Source organism: Xenopus laevis, chromosome 3L (genome assembly GCF_017654675.1).
Source record: "Xenopus laevis strain J_2021 chromosome 3L, Xenopus_laevis_v10.1, whole genome shotgun sequence".
Classification (NCBI taxonomy): Eukaryota; Metazoa; Chordata; class Amphibia; order Anura; family Pipidae; genus Xenopus; species Xenopus laevis.
The window spans coordinates 71,388-96,506 of NC_054375.1; the positions used below are offsets into that span (position 1 = coordinate 71,388).

Consider the following 25,119-nt stretch of genomic DNA (forward strand, 5'->3'; position numbering starts at 1 on the left):
AAGCTTATTCACATAAAGCCAGCACCCTCTCTGCCTTTCTCATATGCCCTCTGGAATGCACGGTCAATCTGCAATAAACTCACAGCAGTCCATGATCTCTTTATATCCAAATACCTTGTGGCTATGACTGAAACATGGCTCTCTCCCACAGACACTGCTTCTCCTGCTGCTCTTTGCTATGGAGGCTTCTCACTTAATCACACCCCTAGACCGGATGGCCATCATGGCGGTGGGGTAGGTTTCAAATGTCGGTTTCAAAATCTAACCACACCAACTTCTCTCTCCTTCACTTCTTTTGAAGTCCACAGCATACGTTTGTTTTCTCCAATCTCTCTGCGTGTTGCTGTCATATATCGCCCCCCAGGTCCCTACTCTACTTTCTTGGATCACTTTGCTGCTTGGCTTCCATACTTTCTCTCCATCGAGACACCTGCTCTCATTTTAGGTGACTTCAACATCCCCATTGACAACGCTGCTTCTCCTGCCACCTCTAAACTCCTCTCTCTAACAACTTCATTTGGTCTCTCTCTCAGTGGACCAACTCACCTACCCACATCGAGGATCATGCTCTTGATCTTATGGTCTGCCACTCGTGCCGCCCATCCAACCTTACTAACTCTCCTTACCCCCTATCTGACCATCATCTACTCTCCTTTCAGATAACACTTTCACCTGCACTATCGCAACCACCTCTCTCTACCCACACGTACAGAAACCTAGATGTAGTAGATCAGCTAAGCGACGGTGGAGAAAGTCAAAACTGATCCTGACTTCATCCACTTTAAATTCATGCTCTCCTGCTACAATCGAACGCTATCTTAAAGAACGATACTTCTCTTCTTTAATCTCCACTCTGTCCTCTAAACCGCAGTGACTGTTTTCCACATTTAACTCACTCCTATGCCCCCCTCCACCCCCTGCACCCATTAATGTAACTGCCCAAGATCTTGCTCATTTCTTTAATGAAAAAATCAATCTCAGTAGGCTGAGCATACCATCTGACAACAATCTCAGTCTCACGTGCAGTCCACTCACATCCACTCTGCACTCCTTCATCCCTACAACACTAGATGAAGTTAGCAAACGTCTATCCTGCTGAAAACCCACAACCTGCTCCCTTGACCGCATACCCTCTCGCCTCCTCTATCCATTCTCTGATACACTCTCTCCTGCACTTACCCACCTATTTAATCTTTCACTCTCTACTGGTACTTTTCCATCCTTATACAAACAAGCACTTATCACTTCCATCCTCAAAAAACCTTCCCTTGATCCCAGCTCTCCCAATAACTATCGTCCAGTTTCCCTTCTTCCATTCGCATCCAAATTACTAGAAAGGCTTGTTTACAAACGCCTGATCCAGCATCTCACTCACAACTCCCTTCTTGACCCCCTGCAATCTGGCTTCCACCCAACACACTCAACTGAAACTGCACTCACCAAAGTAACCAATGATCTTCTACTGGCAAAGTCTAAAGCTCACTATTCCATACTAATCTTTCTAGATCATGGTTTACATCTTATCTGTCTGACCTCAAGTTCCTCAAGGCTCTGTTCTAGGCCCCCTGCTGTTCTCGCTCTATACTACTTCGCTAGGAAAACGTTTTCAGTGGCATTCAGTCGTTTGGACTTCAGTATCACCTTTATTCTGATGACACCCAACTCTACTTGTCTACTCCTGACCTCTGTCCTTCTGTCCTTTCCCAATTCACAGACTGTCTCTCTGCTGTCTCCTCCTGGTGTCACAACGCCACCTGAAACTGAACCTTTCAAAAACAGAACTCATTATATTTCCTCCAAGATCTTCCCCTGTCCCTCAGATATCACTCACAGTAAACAACAACCCTTTCATTCCACCACACAGACAGTGCCTAGAAGTTATCCTAGACTTGCATCTGTCTTTTTCACCACACATCCAAACACTTGCAAAATCTTGTCATATTCAACTGCACAACATTGCCTGAATACGACCATATTTCAGTTCAGAATCAACCAAAACACTTATTCAGTCACTTATCTCCCACCTTTATTACTGCAACCTACTCCTCGCAGGTATTCAAACAAGTCGCCTTTCACAACTCCAATCTGATCGAAATGCTGCTGCTAGACCCTTTATTTCATCTCTGATCTCCAAATACACTCCTTCACGCAACCTTCACTCTGCTTATGACCTTCGCATCACTTCTCCTCTCATCACTTCTGCCCATTCTCGTCTACAAGACTTCTCTCGGGCCTCTGCTTTTCTTGGGAACTCTCTGCCTCGAACTGTTCTTTCTCCTTCTTTCCAAACGCTCCTTAAAGACCCACCTGTTTAAAGAGGATTATTCAATGTACCTTAATTAATCACACAATCTGCTATTAAGGGGGAGTTGTCACCTTACACAGATCCACTTCTCTTACTATAGTGTCTTACCCAATTGTTGAATTCAGTTTAGTGTGCTCTCCCTGCAGTATTTCTGATGCAAAAATATTTTTAACATGTAACATGATTTTATGTCAAAACATTTTTGAAGGGAAATTCATATTCAATTTACATAATAACCCTAATATTTGGTATTGCCACCTATTGCAGCAATAAAAACTTTTATTATTATACCCTCCTTTTTGCCATACCCCCTTTTTGACATGAACTCATTCAGTTGGGGTTATGTAATATAGCAAAATAGTAAGTTAGGTTGAAAAAAGACACACGTCCATCAAGTTCAACCTTTTTACTTTTTTTAACCTGCCTAACTGCTAGTTGATCCAGAGGAAGGCAAAAAAAAACCTCTCAAGCCTCTTTAGAAAATGTGCATAAGCATTATGTAAAATTCTAAAACTAAATCTAAAAGTATTTTGTTTACACAAATATACATGATTCCTCAGACTGAAAGGAATAGTGTCAGGAAGTGTTTACGCACATTTCTGCATAAACCCAGCTGAATGAGTTTATGGGTTTAATTTCCCTTTAAAGTTTTTATAGCTGCAATAGGTGCCAATACCAAATATTAGAATTATTATGAAAATTGAATATGAATAAAAAGAGAATATTTTGTTTCCCTTCAAAAATGTTTTGACATACTCATGTTACATGTTAAAATTATTTTTGCATTTACATGCCTTGAAATAAAAAGATTAATAATATGAATGCATCAGTCAAGGGTCAAGTGTAATTTTTCACCTTCTAAAGCAGCTCTGGCAGGGGGGGGGAGTTTGCAGACCCCCCAAAACTATTCTAAGTGGATACATTTAAAGGATGTATTTTTTATCTTTGTCCCTGCTGAGCAGAATCCCTGGATTTCATTACAGACAGCTGTTAGATTGATACAATACTTGCTAATACTCCAGAGATGCTGCTGAGAAATATATCAACTAAATGCTGCTAAATTGTAACAGTTCAGAGTCTGCGTCCGAATTACTGAGCTGCCAGACTCAAACACCAGAGACACGAACATTGGAGTCTATAGGAGGTCTTTCTGTAATTTGGTGCTTTCTGGATAACAGGTTTCTGGATAACTGATCCCTTACCTGTATATGTGACACTTATTATTACTAATATCCCTTTTTAGAGTATAATGAGTACAAACCAAATATGGAATATATTTTAATACAGAAATGTTTTTACAGATGCATATAGTCTGTAGTGCAAACTTACAAATCTTCATAACTTTACTACCACTTATACATACGTTTTGCATAAATGTTATTTTACTGCCATAGCATGCACTGATCATCAAGGCCTATGATTATCCATTAAAAATATTTACTATAAGCGATTTACAATGTGGAACAACATACATCAGTTCTGTACAAGATAAGGGGGTTATTTATAAACACTGGGCAAATTTGCAACTGGACAGTAACCCATAACAGCCAATCAGATTCATGCTTTCATTGTTCTACCTGCAGCAGGCTGAGATAAGCTAATCACTGATTGCTATGGGAATTCTTAAGTAAAGCATCTGGAAATATTGTACTATGATCCATATTTCATAACTCCAAAATGTTGTTAGACTATAAGAAACACTAATTTGCTGAGGAACACATAGAGGAAGTTCATTGGCTCCTAATAAAATTAGCCCTAGTGTGTGATAGGGACCTCAGATATTAAATTCGACTGGGTAAGAAACGAATAAATCATATATAATCTCAGTAAACAATATGTTGGCATCTATTCTTTTCAGAAGTCTCCCTGTGTGCTGACCTGCAGTTGTGCAGTGCAAAGTTGTGCAGTGGAGTTCAAAGGAGCCATCTTCCCCGATCTTCTGATCCGCAGACATGGAGCATGCGCAGTTGAATCTATGTCCTGAATAGGCTTCTACTGTGCATCAGTATCCAGAACAGAAGAGGATCAGAAGATGGAAGATACACCTTTGAACTGTGAAACTGCATTTATAGCAGGTCAGCACACGAGGAGACTGAGTATGGGGTAGGGTTTAGTTCTCTTTTAATAAGGTATCCTAATAGTAAAACAAGGATATATGGGGATAACATATGGGAAAATGTACCTAAAAGGTGAAGGGACAGACTAGATAGAACCATCCACTACTGGTATAAATACGTGGTACAAACACATATAGTGGGTCATTTACTAGTGTTATACTGGCAAACTGTCATTGTTATTGGGTGTGCTGCATTTTTTTCAGTGTAATAATTTGAGGGGAAATTACGCTACCAACCAGTGTGGAATGTGGAAATGAATAGTATAGGGCCTGAATAAAACAGATAAGTGATGAAAACTAAGATTAACAAAAATAGAGCAATAGTTTTTTTGGGTGCTGGTGGCTGTCAATCAGACAGGTTAATTAAAATAAGAACCAATGTCCTAAAAAACTTGATCCTCTTGAGTACAGCCATTTAATAGGTGTTTGGGATGAGAGGAAAAGTCAATGGTTCTGGAACCAGATTACTGCTTATTAAGATCAATTTTGTAGGACAGCAATGAAAGGCATATAACTCCGCAACACTTGTTTTTGTGGGGGATTTTTTGTCTATTTGCAGGCTAAGCTTCCAAAAAGATTACCCTAATCCAGTCAGAACACCCCTTAAGATGCCGCCACCCCCTTAAAAGAAACCTTGAACAATATAAACTGCAGGGCTGACTGATTAACCACCTAAACACTCTGATGCTGGTTTGCTATCAAATGAAATAATTTTATGTCCAAACTGTGCTCTTACAGTAGTGCATATATTGTATTAAGAAGAGTAATAGATAAGGACATGCAATAATGACCTCTACACCTTTTCTCCTATGTCCCAATTTCAAGGAATGACTTAATTTGACAGATGCACAAGTCATAAGCTTTTGGTTGTTAAGCAGGGTAGTTCAAATACAATGGCCACTAACTCTTCTAGGAAAACAATGCAATTCTCTAAGTACCCATGGATTTTGTGGGTCAGCAGTGGTAACGGTGTGCAGTAGTGGCACAAATGAGTCTTATATAAAAACAGGTGTGCAGTGTTTGTCATCAATAAACCCTGTGTTTGAATATTCAGACAGAAAATACAAAATTAATTTTATGAACAAATGCCCCCATTCACTTTTCAGCTGCTGATTTTAGTTAACATTTTGTTAATGGCCTGCTTAACATGTGTTGTGGAACTTCTTCTTCTTGTTTTTCCCTGTACCATTTTCCGTCTCCTTACTTCTCGACACAGGTCATAAAAGGCTTCAGAGATGTTTCCCTCCCCTGTGCATGCCGAACACTCATAAAATGCACAGGCCAGTTCTGTTGCTAGTTTTTCTCCCTCTTCAGTGCTGACTTGTCTAGAGTGATCCAAGTCGGCTTTATTTCCCACCAAAATGAAAGTTACATTCTTTGGTTTTTTGATCTCATCAAGAAGGTTCTTAAATGGTAGGACTTCATCAAAACTTCCTTTATCTGTAATGTCATAGACTATTGCAAATCCGTCTGCCCACCGTGCATGCCCCTCTCTTTGAATAATATCCTCCTGAAATAAAAAAGTGAAAAGCTTGTGAAGAATTGAAAAGTGCATAATAATTACATTGAACTTAGATTCTAGTTTTTGCATGAGGCATACATGCCTACTAAATAATTATTATTAAGTTAATGCTCAGCCGGGTGTGTGTAAAGCAGTCAAACAATTTACCCAAAGATTACCAGAGTTCCCCCTTCTTTGCCGACTCCAAAACACTCACTCACCTCTGAGTACACCAAACCTTTCCTTGATTAAAGCTGATTCAACGCTAAAAATAGCTTAAAGGAGAATTCAACCTGTTCATAAAAAACCCATACCCCCCACCCCAGGTAGACCCTCCTCCCCCCAGTCTAACTACCCCCCCCCGGGGAGATGCCCATACTCCATACTTACCCCTCTGCGCAGATTCTTCCAGCGAAGTTCCACGCATCCATCTTCCACGATCTCTGTAAGCTGACTGGAAGATCGGTATTTCTGCACATGCGCAGTTGGAGCAGGTTGCCGGTTTGCGACAACTGCACATGCGCAAAATTTCACGGAAATTGCAGATCTCTCAGTGAGCTTACAGAGCTCGAAAGATGGATGCGTGCAACTCCGCTGGAAGAATCTGCGCTTTATTTGTGAGTGTGATTTTAAATAGCTTTATCACTAAATAAAAGGATTTTATACCATATATATTTGCTCCATTTTTAAGATACAATGGAGGATGGCATTTGCATGTGAGGATTAACCTAATTTGATGGGCATCAATTACTTTTAAACGCTTGTGAGTACCCACCAAACCCACAGCTGGTGATTTAATACTACCATGTATGGGAGCCACATGAATGTGCTGTGTATGTTAACTCTGTATAACTGAGAGTTTGGAAAGCAGGCTAAATAAGACCAAAAAAGAAGTATAAATATACTACACTATATACCACTAAGCTATTTTTAGCGCTGACTCATCTTAAATCAAGGAAAAGTGTGTGTGTGTCTGTCTCTCACTGGAACATTTGGTTAAGGATGACCAGAATAAGTACAAAGTAAGAGACTAACCCCTATATGTGATAAAAGGCAATAAGTTTGCCCAGGAGCAGTCACCATTAGCAACCAATAAGATGTTGGCTTCTAAACAGGTGGCCAGCAAATGCTGCTTGCTGATTGGTTACTATAGGTTACTGCCCCTATGCAAACTTTGTGCCTTTCATTACATAACCCAATTAGAGCTTAAAGGCAGAATGCCAAACCCTGCCCATTTCTTTTCGACATTTACAGCAATATTATTAAACCATCGGCACTAACCCATTCTTCTACTTTTTAAAGTAAACAGTTAAATTAAATGTCTTTTTTCAGAGATTTCTGCCATGTGATACCAATAAAGGCTTTTTAAATTTGAAACCTTGGATGTGTGTGGTTACCTGGTGGTCTAGGGGCCGGTGGGGATGCTTGCAAAGGGCAAAGGCCCTGATTCTCTTCCCTCCATTGTGCATCTTCCTATGGCATGCGCGGCGACTTCTGACTTTTACACGCCGAGAATAAAGACATCATCGTAGTTTGGTGCGAAGTTTGAATATTTAAAGGGGCCTTAGCCACAAAACTCATTGACCATTCATTATTATAGTACCTATATATAGTGCGTTTATTCTGTCTCTAATCTCCTGTTTTGATCCTTGCCTGTCTGACTATCGCCTGAAACTCTAACCCATTGTGCATAGGGTTATCAAAGTATCTGGCATTTAGAGACTCCAAAATGAAGTTAGCGCATACATCCTGTAGGTTACTTCAGATAATGAATAATCAACACAAATATTTCATTTTTTGTGGGGTTAAAAACACTGAAAAATATATTTACCGCCAAAACCATATATTTTTGGAAAGTACACATTGTACCAAATCTAAAATGGGTACTCATGCCTTTGTGCTCCAAACTACTAAATCGCAAGTCTTTACCAAAATTGGCGATTTTGGTGAAATCTCTGAAAATTTACTAATGCTTTAACTTTCCAGCATCATATCGCCCATATATATTTGCGTACCAAGAAAATCCATCCTAAATATGATTGCCAGGGGTTCACTGAACAATTTGATGCCCATGGTCCATAGGATTACCGAAGCAACTGGCATGGAGACCCCTAAATGATTTATGTGGGGTAAAAGTGGCAAATAAGTAAGTCACATATTTACAGAAAATACACAACTTGCCGAATGTTAAATGGGTAAATGCCTTTATATGGCAAAGCACCAAGCAGCAAATGAATATTATGGCTTGGACAAATACGTTTTACGGACAGAAACAAAACCAAAGCAGCACTGAAAATGCAGTGTGATTAGCGAATACACTATATGCAATAAAAAAAATCACAGACAAAACACCACATGATGCAGTAAGAAAAATAAAAAAAACGATTGTGTGTATAGGTATATGTGTGTACACTAGGTAAATTGTGTGTTGTGTGCAAGTATGTGTGAGTGTTGTGAATGTGTGAAACCCCCTGATCTCCCCAAAATATATGTGTGTGTACGTATAAATGTAAGTGTGTAATAGTGTAAAATATGTGTTTTTGTGTATTTGTGTGTGTATGTTACACTAACCCGGGGTAGGCTGAAGTCTGCTGAAGAAGAGACAGGAGAGTCCCGGATCAGGAGTCACGTAGTCAGTGTGATCCTGCTGCTGCCTATGGGCCCCTGGGTGATCACACACATTGGCCTGCTCATTCCCACCTCCTGCTTGTTGCCTACGGGCAGGGGAAGGAGCAGGTATCAAATGAGTAGCTTAAAAAGCCGCTCATTCGCAAAATTGTATGTTCTATGGCATTTCAGTCCCTTTATCCACAGAATGTAAATTTTACGTTCTGTGGCATTTAAAGGGTTAAAGGGAAAGTGAATCCTGATTTTACAGAATAATGTATGTCTATTATGCTGGACTCTCTACTATTCCTTTTCTATTCTGACTAACACCACTGTCTGGTAATAAAGCATTAGCAGCTGTTCAAATGTTTACGTTCAAGCTCTGAGTGTTGTAAAACATAACATGTAAAAAAACACACAATAATGAAAACCAACTGCAAACTGTCAGAATATTTGTGTCTACATAATACTAAAAGTTTAAAAGGTTACTCCTGGAAAATATAAGTGTATGTTGCTTAACCTTTTACTGAGATACGGAAGTATAGTTTTAGACTTTTTGTGGACAGTGCAGTTCAGAGACAACTTGCAAGTGGACATTATTTTGAATTTCTTTTTGCTAATAGGTAATGTTGTATTGTGCCCCTCTCTAACGTAACATTTGAGAAGTGTTTTCCAAAAGTTAAGCTTTTAGTTGTAATGTTTTATTTCTTATGTTAATTTTACTTTATCCAGTGTTCTTCCCAGAAAAAAAAACTCCCCAGAAAAACTGAGCTGCCAGGGACAATCATACTTTATTGATGTGACCATCCACTTTATATTGCCCTTAACTCCAGGTACCCTTATATTACTGGGAACCAGTCCACTGTACAGGTATTGGACCTATTATCCGGAATCATCGAGACCTGGGGCTTTTCGGATAACGGGTCTTTCCGTAATTTGGATCTTCACACCGTAAGACTACAAGAAATTCATGTAAACATTAAATAAACCCAATAGTCTGGTTTTACTTCCAATAAGGATTAATTATATCTTAGTTGGGATCAAGTACAAGCTACTGTTTTCCTACTACAGAGAAAAAGGAAATAATTTTTTAAATTTTGGATTATTTGATTATAATGGGGTCTATGGGAGACTTCCATAATTCGGAACTTTCGGGATAACGGGTTTCCGGATAACGGATCCCATACCTGTACTGCCAATAACCTCTGCCCAGAAACAATAAGTGTGGTTGACAGAAGGAAAATAAACATTCATTTACCAAAACAGCCATCCGACACACTGTTGTAGTTGCACAAACTCCTTCCTTTGTGCCATTTTTAGTTTATAAATAAAGGGCTGTATATGTAAACTGACGTGAGCTAATACCAGATTTCAGATTTTGTGTTGAAGGATTAATAAGAGCTCACTAATGCACTAGGAAAAGAAGAGGAAACCTTGTGGCAAAACTATTATAGTCTATTAACCTTCTTTAAGAAAGGTTTATATTTATTTATTGAATAAAGTAACCCCTCTTGTAAAATTATTATGTATTATAAGTTACAGAGGAGTTCCATGGCCAGTTTTTGAGTGTTTTTATACAGGTCATGGAACAGCCGGTCCGTGAGTAAAAAATATCACATTTAGCCGACAACAAATGAACAGTATCATGTAACTATTATGAAGCTGGCCGCACACGTAATTGGTGGGACTGTATGGGGATCACAACTTTCAAATATTGACTAATACACCTTGCCAGTGTATTGGGGTCTGAGCCCATGTCTCAATAAAGGCATTTTATGCAAAGAAATCCAAGACTGGTGCTGTGAATATTTGAAAATTGTGAGTGAACGGATACACGGTGGAAACCATTGTACATGCACCAGGCTCTAAGAATTGGGAGGTTACAGGCGCTGACTAAGAAACCTGCTTGGGGATCACAACTCACATCTCAGCACTTGGACCAAGTTTAGAATGAACTACAACTCTCACACGCTAATTCAAGATGCCCAAAAATAACAGCACAAATGTGCTATTCTGATACCAATGGGTGGATTATGAACTAGCTGGATACAGATTAATCTTGGGCTGATAAATATATACCGTGGATTTAGCCAGCAAATACACAATAGTATACATTACATGATATTGGTGGGCGCCATTTAGGGGTGTGGTGGGAGCTTCTTCCAAAAAGGTTTTTATGTTTATGACACAAAAGGTTTTGGATGTGTTTTAGTGTTATATTTTTACTGTATGCATATGCATAAAATGCACCGTTTGAATAAAAAGAAGTTTTTTTAATGATACCCTATAGAGTGCTGTTAACAAGGTTCTTTTTGTGATCACAATTAACCAATTGTAAAGTGACAATGTTTGTTGCCTAAGCACCACCCTTATTTGGGTTGTCCAGATGTTAAGTAATAGGGGCATGAGAAAAGACCTGGATGGTCCGAAACATTGGTAAATATATATTTCTACTCCAAGGTACCTAACCACAAAGCTTTCCTGAATATAGACATTTTGATAAAATTGCTTCAAAGTTTCCATTTTGCAGCATTGTATCTCCCATATATCATTAGATCCCAAGATAAAACACCCTAATTATGAATGCCAGGGGTCCACTGGACACATTTATGTTCAAACTAAATGCAAAATGGGTAAATATTTCTTTCTGTTACAAACTACAGCTATGGGACCTGTTATCCAGAATGCTTGGGCCTGGGGATTTCTGGATAAGGCATCTTTGCGTAATTTGGATTAAGTACAAGGTACAATTTAATTACTACAGAGAAAAAGGAAATAATTAAAAAAATTTTTATCATTTGATTACAATGGAGTCAATGGGAGATGGTCTATGTGTAATTCGTAGCTTTCTGGATAACTGGTTTCCGGATAACAGATCCTATACCTGTAATTTGCCTCATTTATCTAGCACAATTTTTTACATACAATGATAAATTGCCATAAGCATGAATGCTGGAGGTCTTTTCACAGTTTGATTCCAAATATCCATAATTTAGTATGTGGCATAAAGGGACCTTAAATAAAAATAGAGCATATATTTTTTTTCTTTGATACCAACTGAGCTTCTGCAAACAAATCCCCCTGTCCGTGTATCATGTGCCCTAAGACCCCCAGAAGGCTATATATTTTTAGAAAGTGCACATTCTAACAAATCCAACATAGTTAAATAGGTATTTTTACTCTAAAATGCCAGTTTAGAAACTATGATAATAAAACACCTAATCAACAATAATGCAGGGCTAAAAGTTCAATAAAATTGTGCAAATCCATGACATAAAATAATACCTGATCTGACAGCGTAATTAGTGCTCAGAAATAACTGATCCAATAGTCAAGCTTTCTAGAAACCCCAAAACTGTTTGTGTATGGGGGGGGTACGTATGTGGGAGATGCAGGAAAAATTAAAATATAAAAATATATAATGGTAATTGTCCCAAAGATTTTATATCTATTTTACATACTCTCCATCCAAGTAATCAATTCAGACATAGAAACACTACAAAGAGATGTGTAACCCTTTCTTGGCAGGAATATCCAGGGCCACACTGTGGCGCTAACAGTATAGATCCCAAGCCTCCGCTAAGTGGGAGATTTAGGGGTTTGGATAAGTTAAGTGCCTCCAGCCAGGGCTAAAACCAGATGTTGGTGGCATATAACTCACTGGGAACTGCAACAGCAGTGGATTTTGGTACCAATTGTAGCAGATAATAAAGCATACAATAGGCAATATATGCAATGCAATAAGAACAGTGAAATAACAATAATACAATGAATATAAGACAATATAATAAGTATCACCCACTGTCACTTTAAGAGTGGTGAGTGTGTACACTAGGGGTCTGAGGAGATATAGCAAAGTAGTAAGTTTAGAGGTTTTTGTTGCAACACTAGATGTGTAAAGTGAAGGTCTCACCAACTCCCAGTGATAGTGAAAGAAGAAGGATCCTGTGAGGCAGAGCAGATACAGGGAAGCAGTCTGGCAGCTTTAATCCACACTGAGCTTGGAATGCTGGTGTAGGGAAAGGCTTCCTGAATTCCTGAGGATCCACTGTACGTGTCACAGAGGCTCATGGGAAATCCACAGTCCAGATCGGGTGTACACGCTGGCAACTCACTACAGGGCTGAAGTCCTATCTATCCTACAGGGATTACTCCCCTAGCAATAGCTCAGCTGCACTAGTTCCACTCACTATGATGGCTGACTGGAAAGGGTTAACTCCCTGTGCTCTGACTATGGGATTCCCTATATGGGTAAATATTCTATAGGTGAAATCCCTGGCTTCCTACTCAGATAAATCAGCAGGAACACTTACAGCAGAGAGAAGAAATCTCAGGCTGCTGTGCAGAGACCATGCTTTCTTCTACTCTTCTTCCTGCTTAACCTCAGCCTCACTTTCATTTTGGCTCCAAACTTCTTTCAGAGAGTTCACAAGGTCAGAAGCAAATCCTTCTTGCTGATTGGCCAGGCTGTGGCTGAAAACTGTCTCACTGCAGTGCAAGCAGCAGCCATGTTTTTGGTGGCTCCAGATTTAAAGTCACAGGGGTCATTTATAAACTTTGCGCAGGGCAGATTGGTTGCAAAGTGAATATATTTGCACAGCACATGGTTATATTTATAAAGCTGAATAAGAGGGTGTAAACAGAATTGCGAATTTTTTTTTCACAATGCGAATGTCTATAGCTGCTTTTTAAATATGTCACAATTCGCAAATTGGGAATATTTATGCGCACACTCTGCGACTCAATTACGCCGCAACTTTTGTGGCAGATAAAATATTCGCAAATTTAAGTTACTGTCAATGCTATTTTCACGCCCAACAACCGCGCAAACTCCCAACTCCCATTTGCGCACCATTTGCAAAAATGTATTCACACTGCGAATTCGCAAAAACCGGAAAGACAGGCAGAGCAGTGCAGATATTAGCGTTCACGAAAAAACATGCACTATACAACCAATTTTTGAAAAATATGCGCTGCGCGAACTTTATAAATGACCCCCACAGGGTTATGCAGTTGGGCAAAGGGCAAATAACACTTCCCTACAGATGTTTAAGTTCTTTTGGAATAATAAACATCCTAGAGTAAATAAATTTACTATAAAGTGCTCCGTATCACAAGGGGGCCTACATTTCCCAAATCTCTTCCATTATTGCAAAGTGGCTCAGATGGTCTCAAATGGTCAAGATCCACTGCCTCCCTCTGCTGTTAGATGGGTCTCCTTAGAAGCTCAATTGCTGGCACCGTTACTCCCTAGAACCCTTTTGTGCACGTACAGAATTCCAGCTACACTTACAAACCCCATATTGAAACAGACCAGGAAGCTCTGGGATAAACTCCAACTGACACATAAAGAGCGGATTAGCACAAACGCTTCTCCCCGCACTCCAATATTTTACAACCCAGACTTTCTTCCAGGTTAGGGTTAACCCCAAACAACGCACATTTTTTGAAAACCTCTGCTCCCAGCCTTACAATAGGGAGCAAATCACCTTGATATACAATCTCATGCTGTCCCAGACAAAAATAAGGATTAATTATAGCCTAGTCTGGATCAAGTACAAGGAACTGTTTTATTATTACAGAGAAAAGATGGTATAATTTGATTATAGCAGAGTCTATGAAGCAGTGTCGGACGGGCCCACCGGGATACCAGGAAAACTCCCGGTGGGCCCAGGTGTCAGGGGGCCCTCATGCTGCTAAACTTTTGGCCTATTTCATGGCCATCCCCTATTTCTATGAGAACAAAGAGGCTAAATAGATGGAATAAAAGATTATAGTATGTAAAGAAAACAGACTAGGAGAATAGAGGTTGATTGTGGAGATGAAGAATAATAGTACTGAGAGTGGCCCCTGGTCTAAGGTTTTTGGGTGGGCCCCTGGTGTCCCAGTCCGACACTGCTATGAAGGGCCTTTCCGTAATTCTAACCAAAGATTTGTACTGAAACAAGCAAAACAAATTTGTTATGAAAATGTTAAAATAAGATACTGTAAATAAAAAAACACCTAAGGGACACAAGCAGTCAAAAAGGCCACTGGTTGAACATCCCAACTGAAAATCTTAATTACTTATTTTTGAGGCACTTCCACAGATTTTTACATTATTATTTTCATATCCGCACAAGAGGGAGGTGGTGTTTTACCCAATGTATTTCTTTTTTTGGTCTATCTGCATGTATGAATTCATCTTACGTGGAATGAAACGTGAATATATCCAAGGACATCTGTTCTTTTCAATGTTTTTCACACAAAGCATTGGATTTTGTGTGGGAAGGCTATGTAACATAACTCACAAAAGGGAACAGCATGAAAAGCATGAGTCTTTGGATAAAAGGTTTTTAAAATGTTGCCAATAATAATCTGTCCTTTGATCCATTCAAATAAATTCATCTATTTTATTTTACTGGACAGAGCATGACGAATAATTCAAAACTAGCAGCTACTTTACCACAGGTTCCAATTCTTTAAGACGTAATAGTGAGTCTCACAAAAGTTCCAGGCCAACACAATAATTTGAAGGTGTAGAAAAACCCACCCACTTTCTATTCATTCCTATGAGATTTTTAGAAATGTATTCATCAAATGGTGAAAAGGGCATCTCTGCTATGACAGGATCACTTGCACTTGTGAAGGGTGCAAATTAACCTTTGGCAAGTTACACAATATACGCAACTTTCGATTGTTCTTTATTTTTTATTTCATTTTTTATTAAATTATTGCTGCCTTCTTACCAGCTTTTAAATAGGGGTTAGGGTTATACACGGAATATCACTGTGTGATAGTAAATTAGAGGTTAGGGTAACTGATAGTAGCATGCACCAAAACATGCTAAATAACTACTCTTTCATCAATTTGTTTTATTAGTTATTTCTAAGTAGTCTTCTTAGTTATAATATCACATATGAGGCCCTGTCTCTCAGGGGTAAGCCCTCGCAGCGGGGTGGAGGCAGGGTGTAGTGCAACTGTTACCAGGTGCAATAGCACAAATGATGGGTGCCAGTAGTTCTTTAACACTTAAACAATGAGCTGTCTTTATTAGGGATGGGCGAATTTTTTCGCCTCGTTTCGCGGAAAAAATGACGCCCATAGACACGTATGGCAGCGTGCGTCAAAACAGTTTCGCCGCGCGACAAAATTTTTTTGACGCCCATAGACTTTAATGGGCGTCTGCAACATTTCGCCGGCGGCGAATTTTTGGCGAAGCGAAACGGGTCAAATTCGCCCATCCCTGGTCTTTATTTAACATAGCACATAGCACATATCCACAATGGAGTTTAAAACAATCAGACAGCATAAAGGTAGCATATACTCACAGTACCAGTATAGGCTAAATCCCTGCAGGCCAGGGAATATACAGCAGAGAGAGTTGCAGCTTGTGAGGGGTATTGCCCAGTTTTCAGGATCTCTTTCAGTGGCAGTCTAGGGGAATTCCTACCATCCCTAGTCTCAACACTTTAGTCCCTACTCCGGGTCAGTAATACCCTGGGATCTTAATCCCTCTAATCTCCTCGGCAGAGCCTCAAGATGCTCAACTATATAACCTCTCTATCACTCCTAGAGTGATCTATAAAAGAGTATGCTATCTAATTACTAGGGCCAATGCGCCTAGGGTCACAATACCCATTCCCTTCCAGCCTGCTTGGTTGGGCTAAAGCAATGGACCCAGACCTCATGGTTCCCAATACCTTTATACTCTGACACAGTGCCATCCGGTGTACACTGTGAGAACTACATGGGTTAAATAAGCACAAGGTCCCCATCAGGACCCACTTCCGGATTACTAGGGATGTGCCTGTCAGTAATGTGCGAGGGTGTCTAAATTTCACATCCCTATATATATATATATATATATATATATATATATATATATATATATATATATATATATTTATATATATATATATATATATATATACATACCCATCAGTCAGTTCTCAAGAGAATGTAGAATTACATGAAGTGAACCACATGTTCTTGATGAAGATCTAAGAACTATGAGTAACAAACTCTTAGATAGAGGGTATCTGAATCATATCATACAGAAAAATATAGATATGATACAACATAGAGAATTAGTACAGAAAAAACTTAAATATAGGGGTCACAATCAAAGGGTTGCCTTTGTTTCACAGTATAACGCATGTAGTAATGACTGTAAATCCGTTTTGTACAAACATTGGCATCTATTAAGAGATGCATATCCTTCTATCACTGACTTCCAATAATTACCAATGATGTCTTTTCGTAGGGGTACTGCTATAGGTAACAAAGTGGTGAGGTACGTCTACCCCGCAAGAAGGAAATATTCAAAGGTCCAAAAAGGGAAGGCATGTTTAAGTGTAAATTCTGGGTCCAATGTAAATATGCACTTTTGGGTTCTGAGTTCAGTGACACAGAGAACAAGAGAACATACAAGATCCATGGCTTTAACACCTGTTACAAGTTTTGTGGTTCACATGCTTTTTTGTCCATGTGGACTGGTCTATGTTGGTCAAACCACTCAAAAGGTTAGAGATAGGTTTTCCCAACATAGATCAACTATTAACACTAAGAACAAATCTTTGCCTGTATCTATACATTAGATAGATATGGGACATTCATCAGAAGAATTAAGATTTAGAGTGATCCAGCATATTCCTCCCCCTAAAAGAGATGGTGACCGTAATTTGGCATTGAAGAAAACTGAGGTTCAGTGGATAGATAGGCTGAAGACATTATACGCCAAAGGGTTAAACTGTGATTTTGACTTGCACTTATTTCTGTGAGGTAATGTATCCATGCAATTGCAGCTTGATTAATATGTATGACTAATCATATTTGTATCATTTGAATTCTACCAGTTGTTATGTACATTTAACTTGATTGTTGCTATGCAAATACTTGATAGCTACTATGACGTTTGTAGGTGTGTCCGCTTCCATGAGTACGTGATTCTTTAAAACACATGTAACCATGGTGACCGGCTACGTCACTTATGCCTAAACATGATCCTGGAAATTAACGTTTGAGTATGTGACACGCTGGGACAAAGCCGAGCTTGAGAAAGGGGACGAGATGTTCCCGAAACGTTGCTACTTTACCCACTCTGTACAGATAAGTTTGCTATGTGCTGCACATGAACTTTCCATATGGTTTTACTGTGTTTGGAATAAATGCTACATTTTATCAAAAGTGAGTGCGACCTTGCTGGAAGATTTATTTGCATTTAAAAGTGGATTGACTCTCCGCTTGTTGAGTCTACGCACCATTCTTTACTACTCATACCTAGTATAGTGAATATATAAAATGACTTTGTACAAATGAAGATATTGGGTTACGGTTTATATATATATGATGCAGTTTTCTTAACCTCCGATTTTCATTATCCTACATTTCCTTGCCTAAAATTAATCATACAGGCTGTAACTTTGTAGTAGAAAAATTACATCCCACATTTTTTTTTGCTGTGGGAATAATGGTGTGCTGAAGTCGGCCCAAAGCTCACTAACTCCTATGAGTGTCTGGGGTGAGGAGAAAAGGAAAGAGAAAGCAAGAGAAAAAGTAGAAGCAGCAAAATTGGGACGGCAGAGAAAAGAATGTGATAAAATTAGGAACAAAGGGACAGGAGATCAATGCAAGAAAGTGATTAGAAAAATATTATTTAAATAAGGAGCAATAATGACAATAACAATGAGAAAAAAAGTTTTTAAAATATGTTATGAGACCGAAGTAATTAGAAGTAAGTGAAGTAGGTGTGGGATCTGTTTTTAAGGTTAAAAAATAGTATGGTGGTCGATCTCCTATTCAGAAAACCCCAGGTCCCAAGTATTCTGGAAAATAGATCCCATAACTGGTAATATGAAAGGGTGTGTAAAATGCAGTGTAATATGCAGAGTTGTGCCAAATTCCTAGCAAGCAAATCTGTGTCCACTGGAGAGTGTGATGTGTAAGATTTGTCAGGATCTGCCTGTTTTCGAACCCTAGACTTTGTGATTAACTGCTCCTGCATTGACCACACACATGTCTAATATAAGTAATTCAAAAAATATTAGATATACCATGACCTGGATGGATGAAAATCTTCATAGTCAGACCACACACATGGTGAGCCTCTGGAGGGTTTTAGATCTTGTACTAGCCAGATACTCTCCCTTCAACACAGATAAATCTTCCTACCTCAAACACTCAATATCACCATGTGTAAGCAGCCTACAATTAAGGGACTTGATGAGTGTAGTGTTTAGCAACAGCCCATTAAGAACATGTTTATTATGCTTTGTTCATGATTATTGCTATGCAGTACTGTTGATACTAGAGGGTGCCCAATTTTACAATGAGAGTGCTTCATGCAGCTCCCAGTGCTTGATCATCAAAGCTCCCCAGCCTGATCAAGCCCCTTACTCACCTGATTCCTGCCAGATGCCCTGTTTGGTTTTTCCCTTGTTCCCATGCTTCAGTTCTTTGATTCATGCCTAGTTCCCTTGCTCCGGTCCCCTTCATTTGCCTGATCCTATGGTTCTCCTGGTTTTGACCTCTGGCCAGTTTGCTGACTCAGTCTGTCTTTGGCCAGTGTTGAACCTCCAGTAGGTAACTGGACTTTGCCTTTGCCTGCCACTAGCCTCAATTACTGGCAAGTGTTTAAATTTCACAATTTTGTTGCTTATTCCATTTTTATCTTTCCTTCTTGGTTACAAAATTATTGTTTTCACTGTACCATGGCTTCCAGTCTCAGTCTAGCCAATAAAGGGTGTTCACCAGGTTACCCTGCACATAGCTGTTTACCTACCAGCCACATTTGTGTGCCTTTGTATATAGAGAAAGTCACTATTCTGAGTGTGTACACTGCTAAGCATAAGATGAAGAGTTTCATCATTGCTAAATGTAATATGCAGAGCTGTTCCCAATGTAATACAAAAAAGGTTGTCCCCAGCTAAAAATAATAGGCAGAGCTGTTCAGTATGTACAATACGCAGAGCTTCCATAGTCATGTAAACAGACGACATAGAGTGGAGGGTTAAGGTTTGTGATCACGGTCTATAGTCGATCAATACATGCCGCTAATGCGTTTTGTGTACCGCAATCCTTACCCTGAATACAAACAACACCAAATATATTATTAGAGTATTTAAAGTTAATCCAGCTTGCAATGAACTGTATATAGGTTGTATTTATTTTCCTCATATACAGAATGAAATAATTTAATCTAATATTAAAGGCTGCAAACCTGCAGCAGTGTATGCGTCAGTGGGATGTACCAACATGCGTCATTCCCATTTATAGTATCAGAAATAGATAAAGGATTAATTCATAGATCATACATACGGCAATACACATTCCAGCTCATAATGTACATTAACAAAAAGCATAAAAAAAGCTTTTATTCACCTGGCCAGCAGTATCCAGCAATTCCATGGTAACCAGGTCATCATCAATGGTTGCTTGATGCCGATACGTAGACTCTAAAAATAGTAAGAAAGCATAAAATTATTTTTTGCTGCGTGCTGGTGTATGTATAAATGAGCTTGATAAAATACTCTCATTGTAAATCTGATGTACTTGATTGTGGAAATGTGGGAGTTTAATGTGGGAGGATAAAAAGAATGGATTTAATGAAAGGATATAATGAAAGGATCAAGGCAGATCGGCATTGGGAAAATATATGTATTTAGTACCCATAAATAACTCAAAATGCATTTGCTTCCTTTCAATCCTCTCAATTTATTTTTGGACCTCATGGGGGAAAGCAAATGATTTCCCATCTTGTTTCAGCAAATGTTTTAGGGTTAGGGTTACACTGGTCTTTTTGTTCCCGTAGTACAGAAGTGCCCAAACTGTATTTTTGACCCCTTCTTACCTTCAGTCAATAAGGGTAAGATTTTGGGAGATTCTGAGATTCTTCCTTCTAGATACTACTGGAAGCCCACTGGGAAGGTCAATTAGATTTCAGATGAACACATATTTCCTGTCTTAGATGTTTGTGAAGTTTGGTGTCTGATATAACAGTATATCTACAACCTTGTTAGAAGCAAAGGGGGTGAAATATTGGATCTCAAAGGGTGCTTGAACTTAGAAAGAAAATAACCTAGTAACCCTAACTACCACCATAAGATGGTGATATCATACCAGCCAACAAAGTTCACTTTTGCCACTATTACTATTTTCTTGAGGGGAGAAGCATCCAGAAAACAAAACATGGGGAGTCACAGATCTAAGGACTATGAAATTCATTGTATGGCACCCTGCCTTTCACACAATAACACAGTTAGGGGCATCTTCCGGCAGCAATCATGCAGAATGCTTGGGATCTAGGCGTCTTTACATAAGGGCCTTCTGAAAATCATTGAAGCATTACAATAAGATTGTTTTGTCTGCAATAAGGATTAACTATATCTTAGTTGGGATCAAGGGCTGATTGCAGATTTTGAGATAGAGAATGGTTACCTCACTAAAGGATATTTGTCCTTTCACAGTGTTAACACTGACTGTTCATGAGGACATTGGTGGAGGCACCTTTTTCTCTTTTAACAGTGACCAGTAATAGGGGATATACTCATATTAGCCTAACCCTATGATAATAATTCTATTTGATGGGGAATATAAGAAGTGTACTGTTCTATATAGAGATTAAGGGAAATGCATACATGCCACACACACTTTACCTTCATATAAGGAATTTAAAATAGTTACATATTTAATAATTTGTGTTAAAATATCATGAATCTATAGGAAGCATGGTAATTGTGATCCATTTTCAGCATATAGACTTGTAGGGACCCCTACTGGGTATTCTGCCCTGCAGCTTTAAGGCCCCCACCTTTTTCTTAGAGTGATCTGCCAGGAGAGAATGACACTCCCCTGCTACACTGCTATATAGTGAGTGTAGGGAGTGGCCACTTCCTCTTTGGCCTGTGGATGGTGATCCAGCTGGGTGGGCTCAGGGGAGCCTGGGTACAACTAGGCCCAGAAAGGCCCATGTGCTTTGGAGAAGAAGTTGGGGACCAGGTAACCCCGTGAATGAGGAATAGTTACACTAGGGCAGACTTGTCATAGTCTCTCTAGGAGAGAAAGGCAGAGAGGTGAGAGAGAAAGAGCAGTTCTGAGCTCCAACAAGGATTTGCAGTAAGGGAGGAGCTTCCCAGAGGCTTTATGTGTTGCCTCCAGTCAGGGACCTCAGTGAAGAGGGACTGTAGGGTACAAGCTGCTTCCTGACAACTTCCAGGAGGGAATGTGTGAATACTGCAAATGCCTAATGGAGACCTTTCCTCTGTGAGAAATGCCTAATGCCTGCAGCTCTGTGTGAGAAATGTGCTATTGCCTCAGCTCCTGTGTGACTACTAAACCTGTGGTCACTTGCCTCGTGCATAGTTAAATAAACCGCTTCTGTTTTACTGCAAGAACCTCCTGGCGCCCATCTTTTGTTGTATGCACAGTAGCCTGGGGGATGTAGTTGCACTACACCATAGAGGGAACACTTCCACATGGCGAAGGCCCTGACCCTGTTGTGTGAAGTCGCGTGTAACCCATGCTTCTACTGCTAGCTGGACAGTTTAACTATTTGTGTGCTATGCAGCCCAAATAGGTGTTACAGACTGTACCAACTTATAAAAGGGAAATGCTAACACTTAACAAGGAAAGCCAATAAAAGTAGAGGAGAGCCAATTTGTAAAGCCCCCAGATGGCTTTGTTTTCCATTTCCCACCTCACCCCTGCTCTAATGGCAGCTCCGACTTGTCATATTAGCAGTGTAATGTGCCGAGTAAAGATCAATAGAAGCCACTGCAAGCAACAATGGGACAGCATACAAGATGCGGCTGCTGCCCCTGGGGTTGCACTTATTTTCTTTTCTGCAAAGATCTAAATATTCCAATTAGGAACCCTAAATCTCACACACAGAAGAATGAATACATTAATACTAGAGAAGGTAATGATTGCAAACAGATGATATTTAACCAGTGTTTCCCACCTTCAGTATATACAATAATACATAAATAATATACACAAAAATACATTTGCCACACTAAAACCTACCTAAAGTTGGATCGTATTCCCAGATGAATCGCTTGGTTAGAAACCTCACCACAAGAGCTTTGAGGGTAAAAAACAAAACTGAAATCATCCTCATATACTAAAAACAAATCTTATATTGTCAGGTTCGACTTTTAATACCTTCTTCTAATACACTGGACATAATATTCTGAAATGCTTAACATCCACAGTAGCAAGATAGTGAGCTTGTGAGTGTCACAGACACTTTCCAAGATGGCGACCCCCTGTGACAAGTCTGAAGTCCTGGATCATTGCTGCTATTGACAAGCTCAAACTTTAGCCTCGTGCAATACAGTACATGCAGTATATAAAATATGCCATTTGTAGCCATTCATTTTTAGGGCTTTGTTCTCCTTTAAAAGCAATTAAATATTTTGGTTTACAAGTTGAGTTATTTTAACTGTCTTTAAAAATTATGAGATAATGTGAAGTAAAGTTGGACATGTTATTCCATTTACTATATAAGAAAAGCAGTGGGAAACAGACAGAAAAAATAAAAATTGGCACAAGATTAGAAGGATGGCAGGCAGAGCTTAATGTTTATGTTATTCCCATCAGTGGGCATAACCAGGCATAGCACAATGAATAACTACATTTTGTTTAACATATACACTGAAAGTGGACCTGTCACCCCAAAAAAATATTCAAAATTCTATTTTATCACATTAGTCAAGCAAAATAAACTTTAACTACACAATATAAATTATTTAAATCTTGTTTCCATTAGTCTGGGAACTCATAATTATAACAAGCAGGCAGGAGCCATTTTGTGGACACTGTTATTAAGACAAGCCTTGCATCATCTCAGAATCTTGTTTGTGCACCAGAATGGGGGACCCGATGTCCATCCCCATGTCCTGGCTACACAATTAAATGGTGAGGAGAATGGGGGAATGTGGGGAGAGCAGTGACACGTAGGAAGTGCTGAATGGAAAGTGAAAGTAATTGCCTAAGGCATAGAGGAGGGGCAGGCAATATGTGATTGAAAGCTGAGATTTTTAAATTAGCTTACAACAGCTATGAATGCTTTAATAAAAAATAGAAATTGTATTTCATGTTTCACTTGAAAAGGACTTTTATTATACAGCTATTTGTGTCTGGGTGACAGGTCCACTTTAACACTGTAAGGCAGCACAATAACAGCACAAAGCATTACAACATGTAGTAAAACATGTGGAGTACAATCAGGAACATTAATCAGTAACTGTCTGTGTGGTAATGCATAAAATCTTTCAGCAAAATCACATCACACACAAGTAGATCACATCCGCTGCCATCCCAAACTCTAGACTTGTACTTGTAATAGAAGGCCATTAGATTAGTCTGGCAAGATCTATTGCACACACAATAAAAATGACACAAACTCATAGGGTTAGAGTTAGAGTTCATAGCCACAACTTGTTTCCATGAGCACGCCTGGGCCTTTCCTAAGCAATGTAGTCTGGTGCACGTCCTCTGGGGAGACGACACTCTCCTCACAATCTAGCCACTAGAAGATAAGGAACCAGTACTCAAAAAGAAATTGCAAACCGGGTACTAGCCCCTGGAAATGATTTTGTCAAAATAAAGACAAATGAAACTAGTCCCCAGTTTGCTATTGTCTTTTGAGTACCAGTACCTTATCTTGTTGTCAAAGTTAGAGTTCACCATTTAATAAATACTCATAAATCCCACAGGAAAGTCTGGCATGATAAGCTCATTTAGTACCTTGGGGGCAATACCTTCTGGTCCTGGTCCTTTGTTTACTTTCCATATTCTAGTCTTTATGAACTTGCTCTAGAGTTATAGACATCAACACTTAAATGATCAGAACTGACAAGATACACTAGAGATGCACTAAATTCAGGATTCCCCAGAATCCAAGACTTTTTCAGCATGAGTCAGCTAAATCCAAAATCCTGGATGAACCGAATCTGAACCTTTTAAAGTACAAATTTAGGTCAGAGGATTAAAGGGTCAAAAAAAATTTCTTTCTTTCCCCCTTCCATTCCCTATTTTGCATGCAAATTAAGTTTTAAACTCGGGATTCAGCAGAATCCTTCCTGAAAAATTCAAAGATCAGTGTAAAACCTGATAATAGGGACTCGGTGTATCCCTAAAGGAAACCTTCTCATGGAACCATTTACACCCAAGGGTCTCACTTGCTTTGCTTCATTTTTGCTATTTTTATATGTATATATATATATATATATATATTTATATATATATATATATATATATATATATATATATATACACATACAGAGATCCAGTATGGTGCACTCGGTAAACATTCATTCACATGCCTGTGTGCAGGTCAAAAAAAAACATATTTACCACAATGAAAAGACCGCACCAATCAGGTGTTAAAAAAAATTGTACATTTTTTTTTATTCAAGGTTTCGGCTCCTCACTTGAGCTGGCTTCAGGACTAGCTAACCCTAATTTTTTCACTTTTTTTCAAGACCTGATTGGTGTGGTCTTTTCATTGTGGCATATACATATATATATGAGTCCATGTGGGCTGTGGGCAGCACTCTGCTCTTTCTGTTTCAACTCGGGTGCAAGGTAACAAAATGAGATATTGGA

At 39.1% G+C, this 25,119-nt stretch overlaps 1 protein-coding gene across 1 annotated transcript in view; it reads right to left on the reverse strand.

Annotated features, from left to right (window-relative positions):
- Positions 1-3,570: 3,570 nt before the first annotated feature.
- Positions 3,571-25,119, reverse strand: part of rerg.L (RAS like estrogen regulated growth inhibitor L homeolog) — a 29,003-nt gene continuing 7,454 nt past the window's right edge. The window contains 3 exon segments of the mRNA NM_001092789.1: positions 3,571-5,931; positions 19,891-19,964; positions 22,534-22,590. Of these exon segments, the coding sequence (NP_001086258.1) occupies positions 5,524-5,931; positions 19,891-19,964; positions 22,534-22,590 (539 nt within the window). The 3' untranslated portion in view covers positions 3,571-5,523.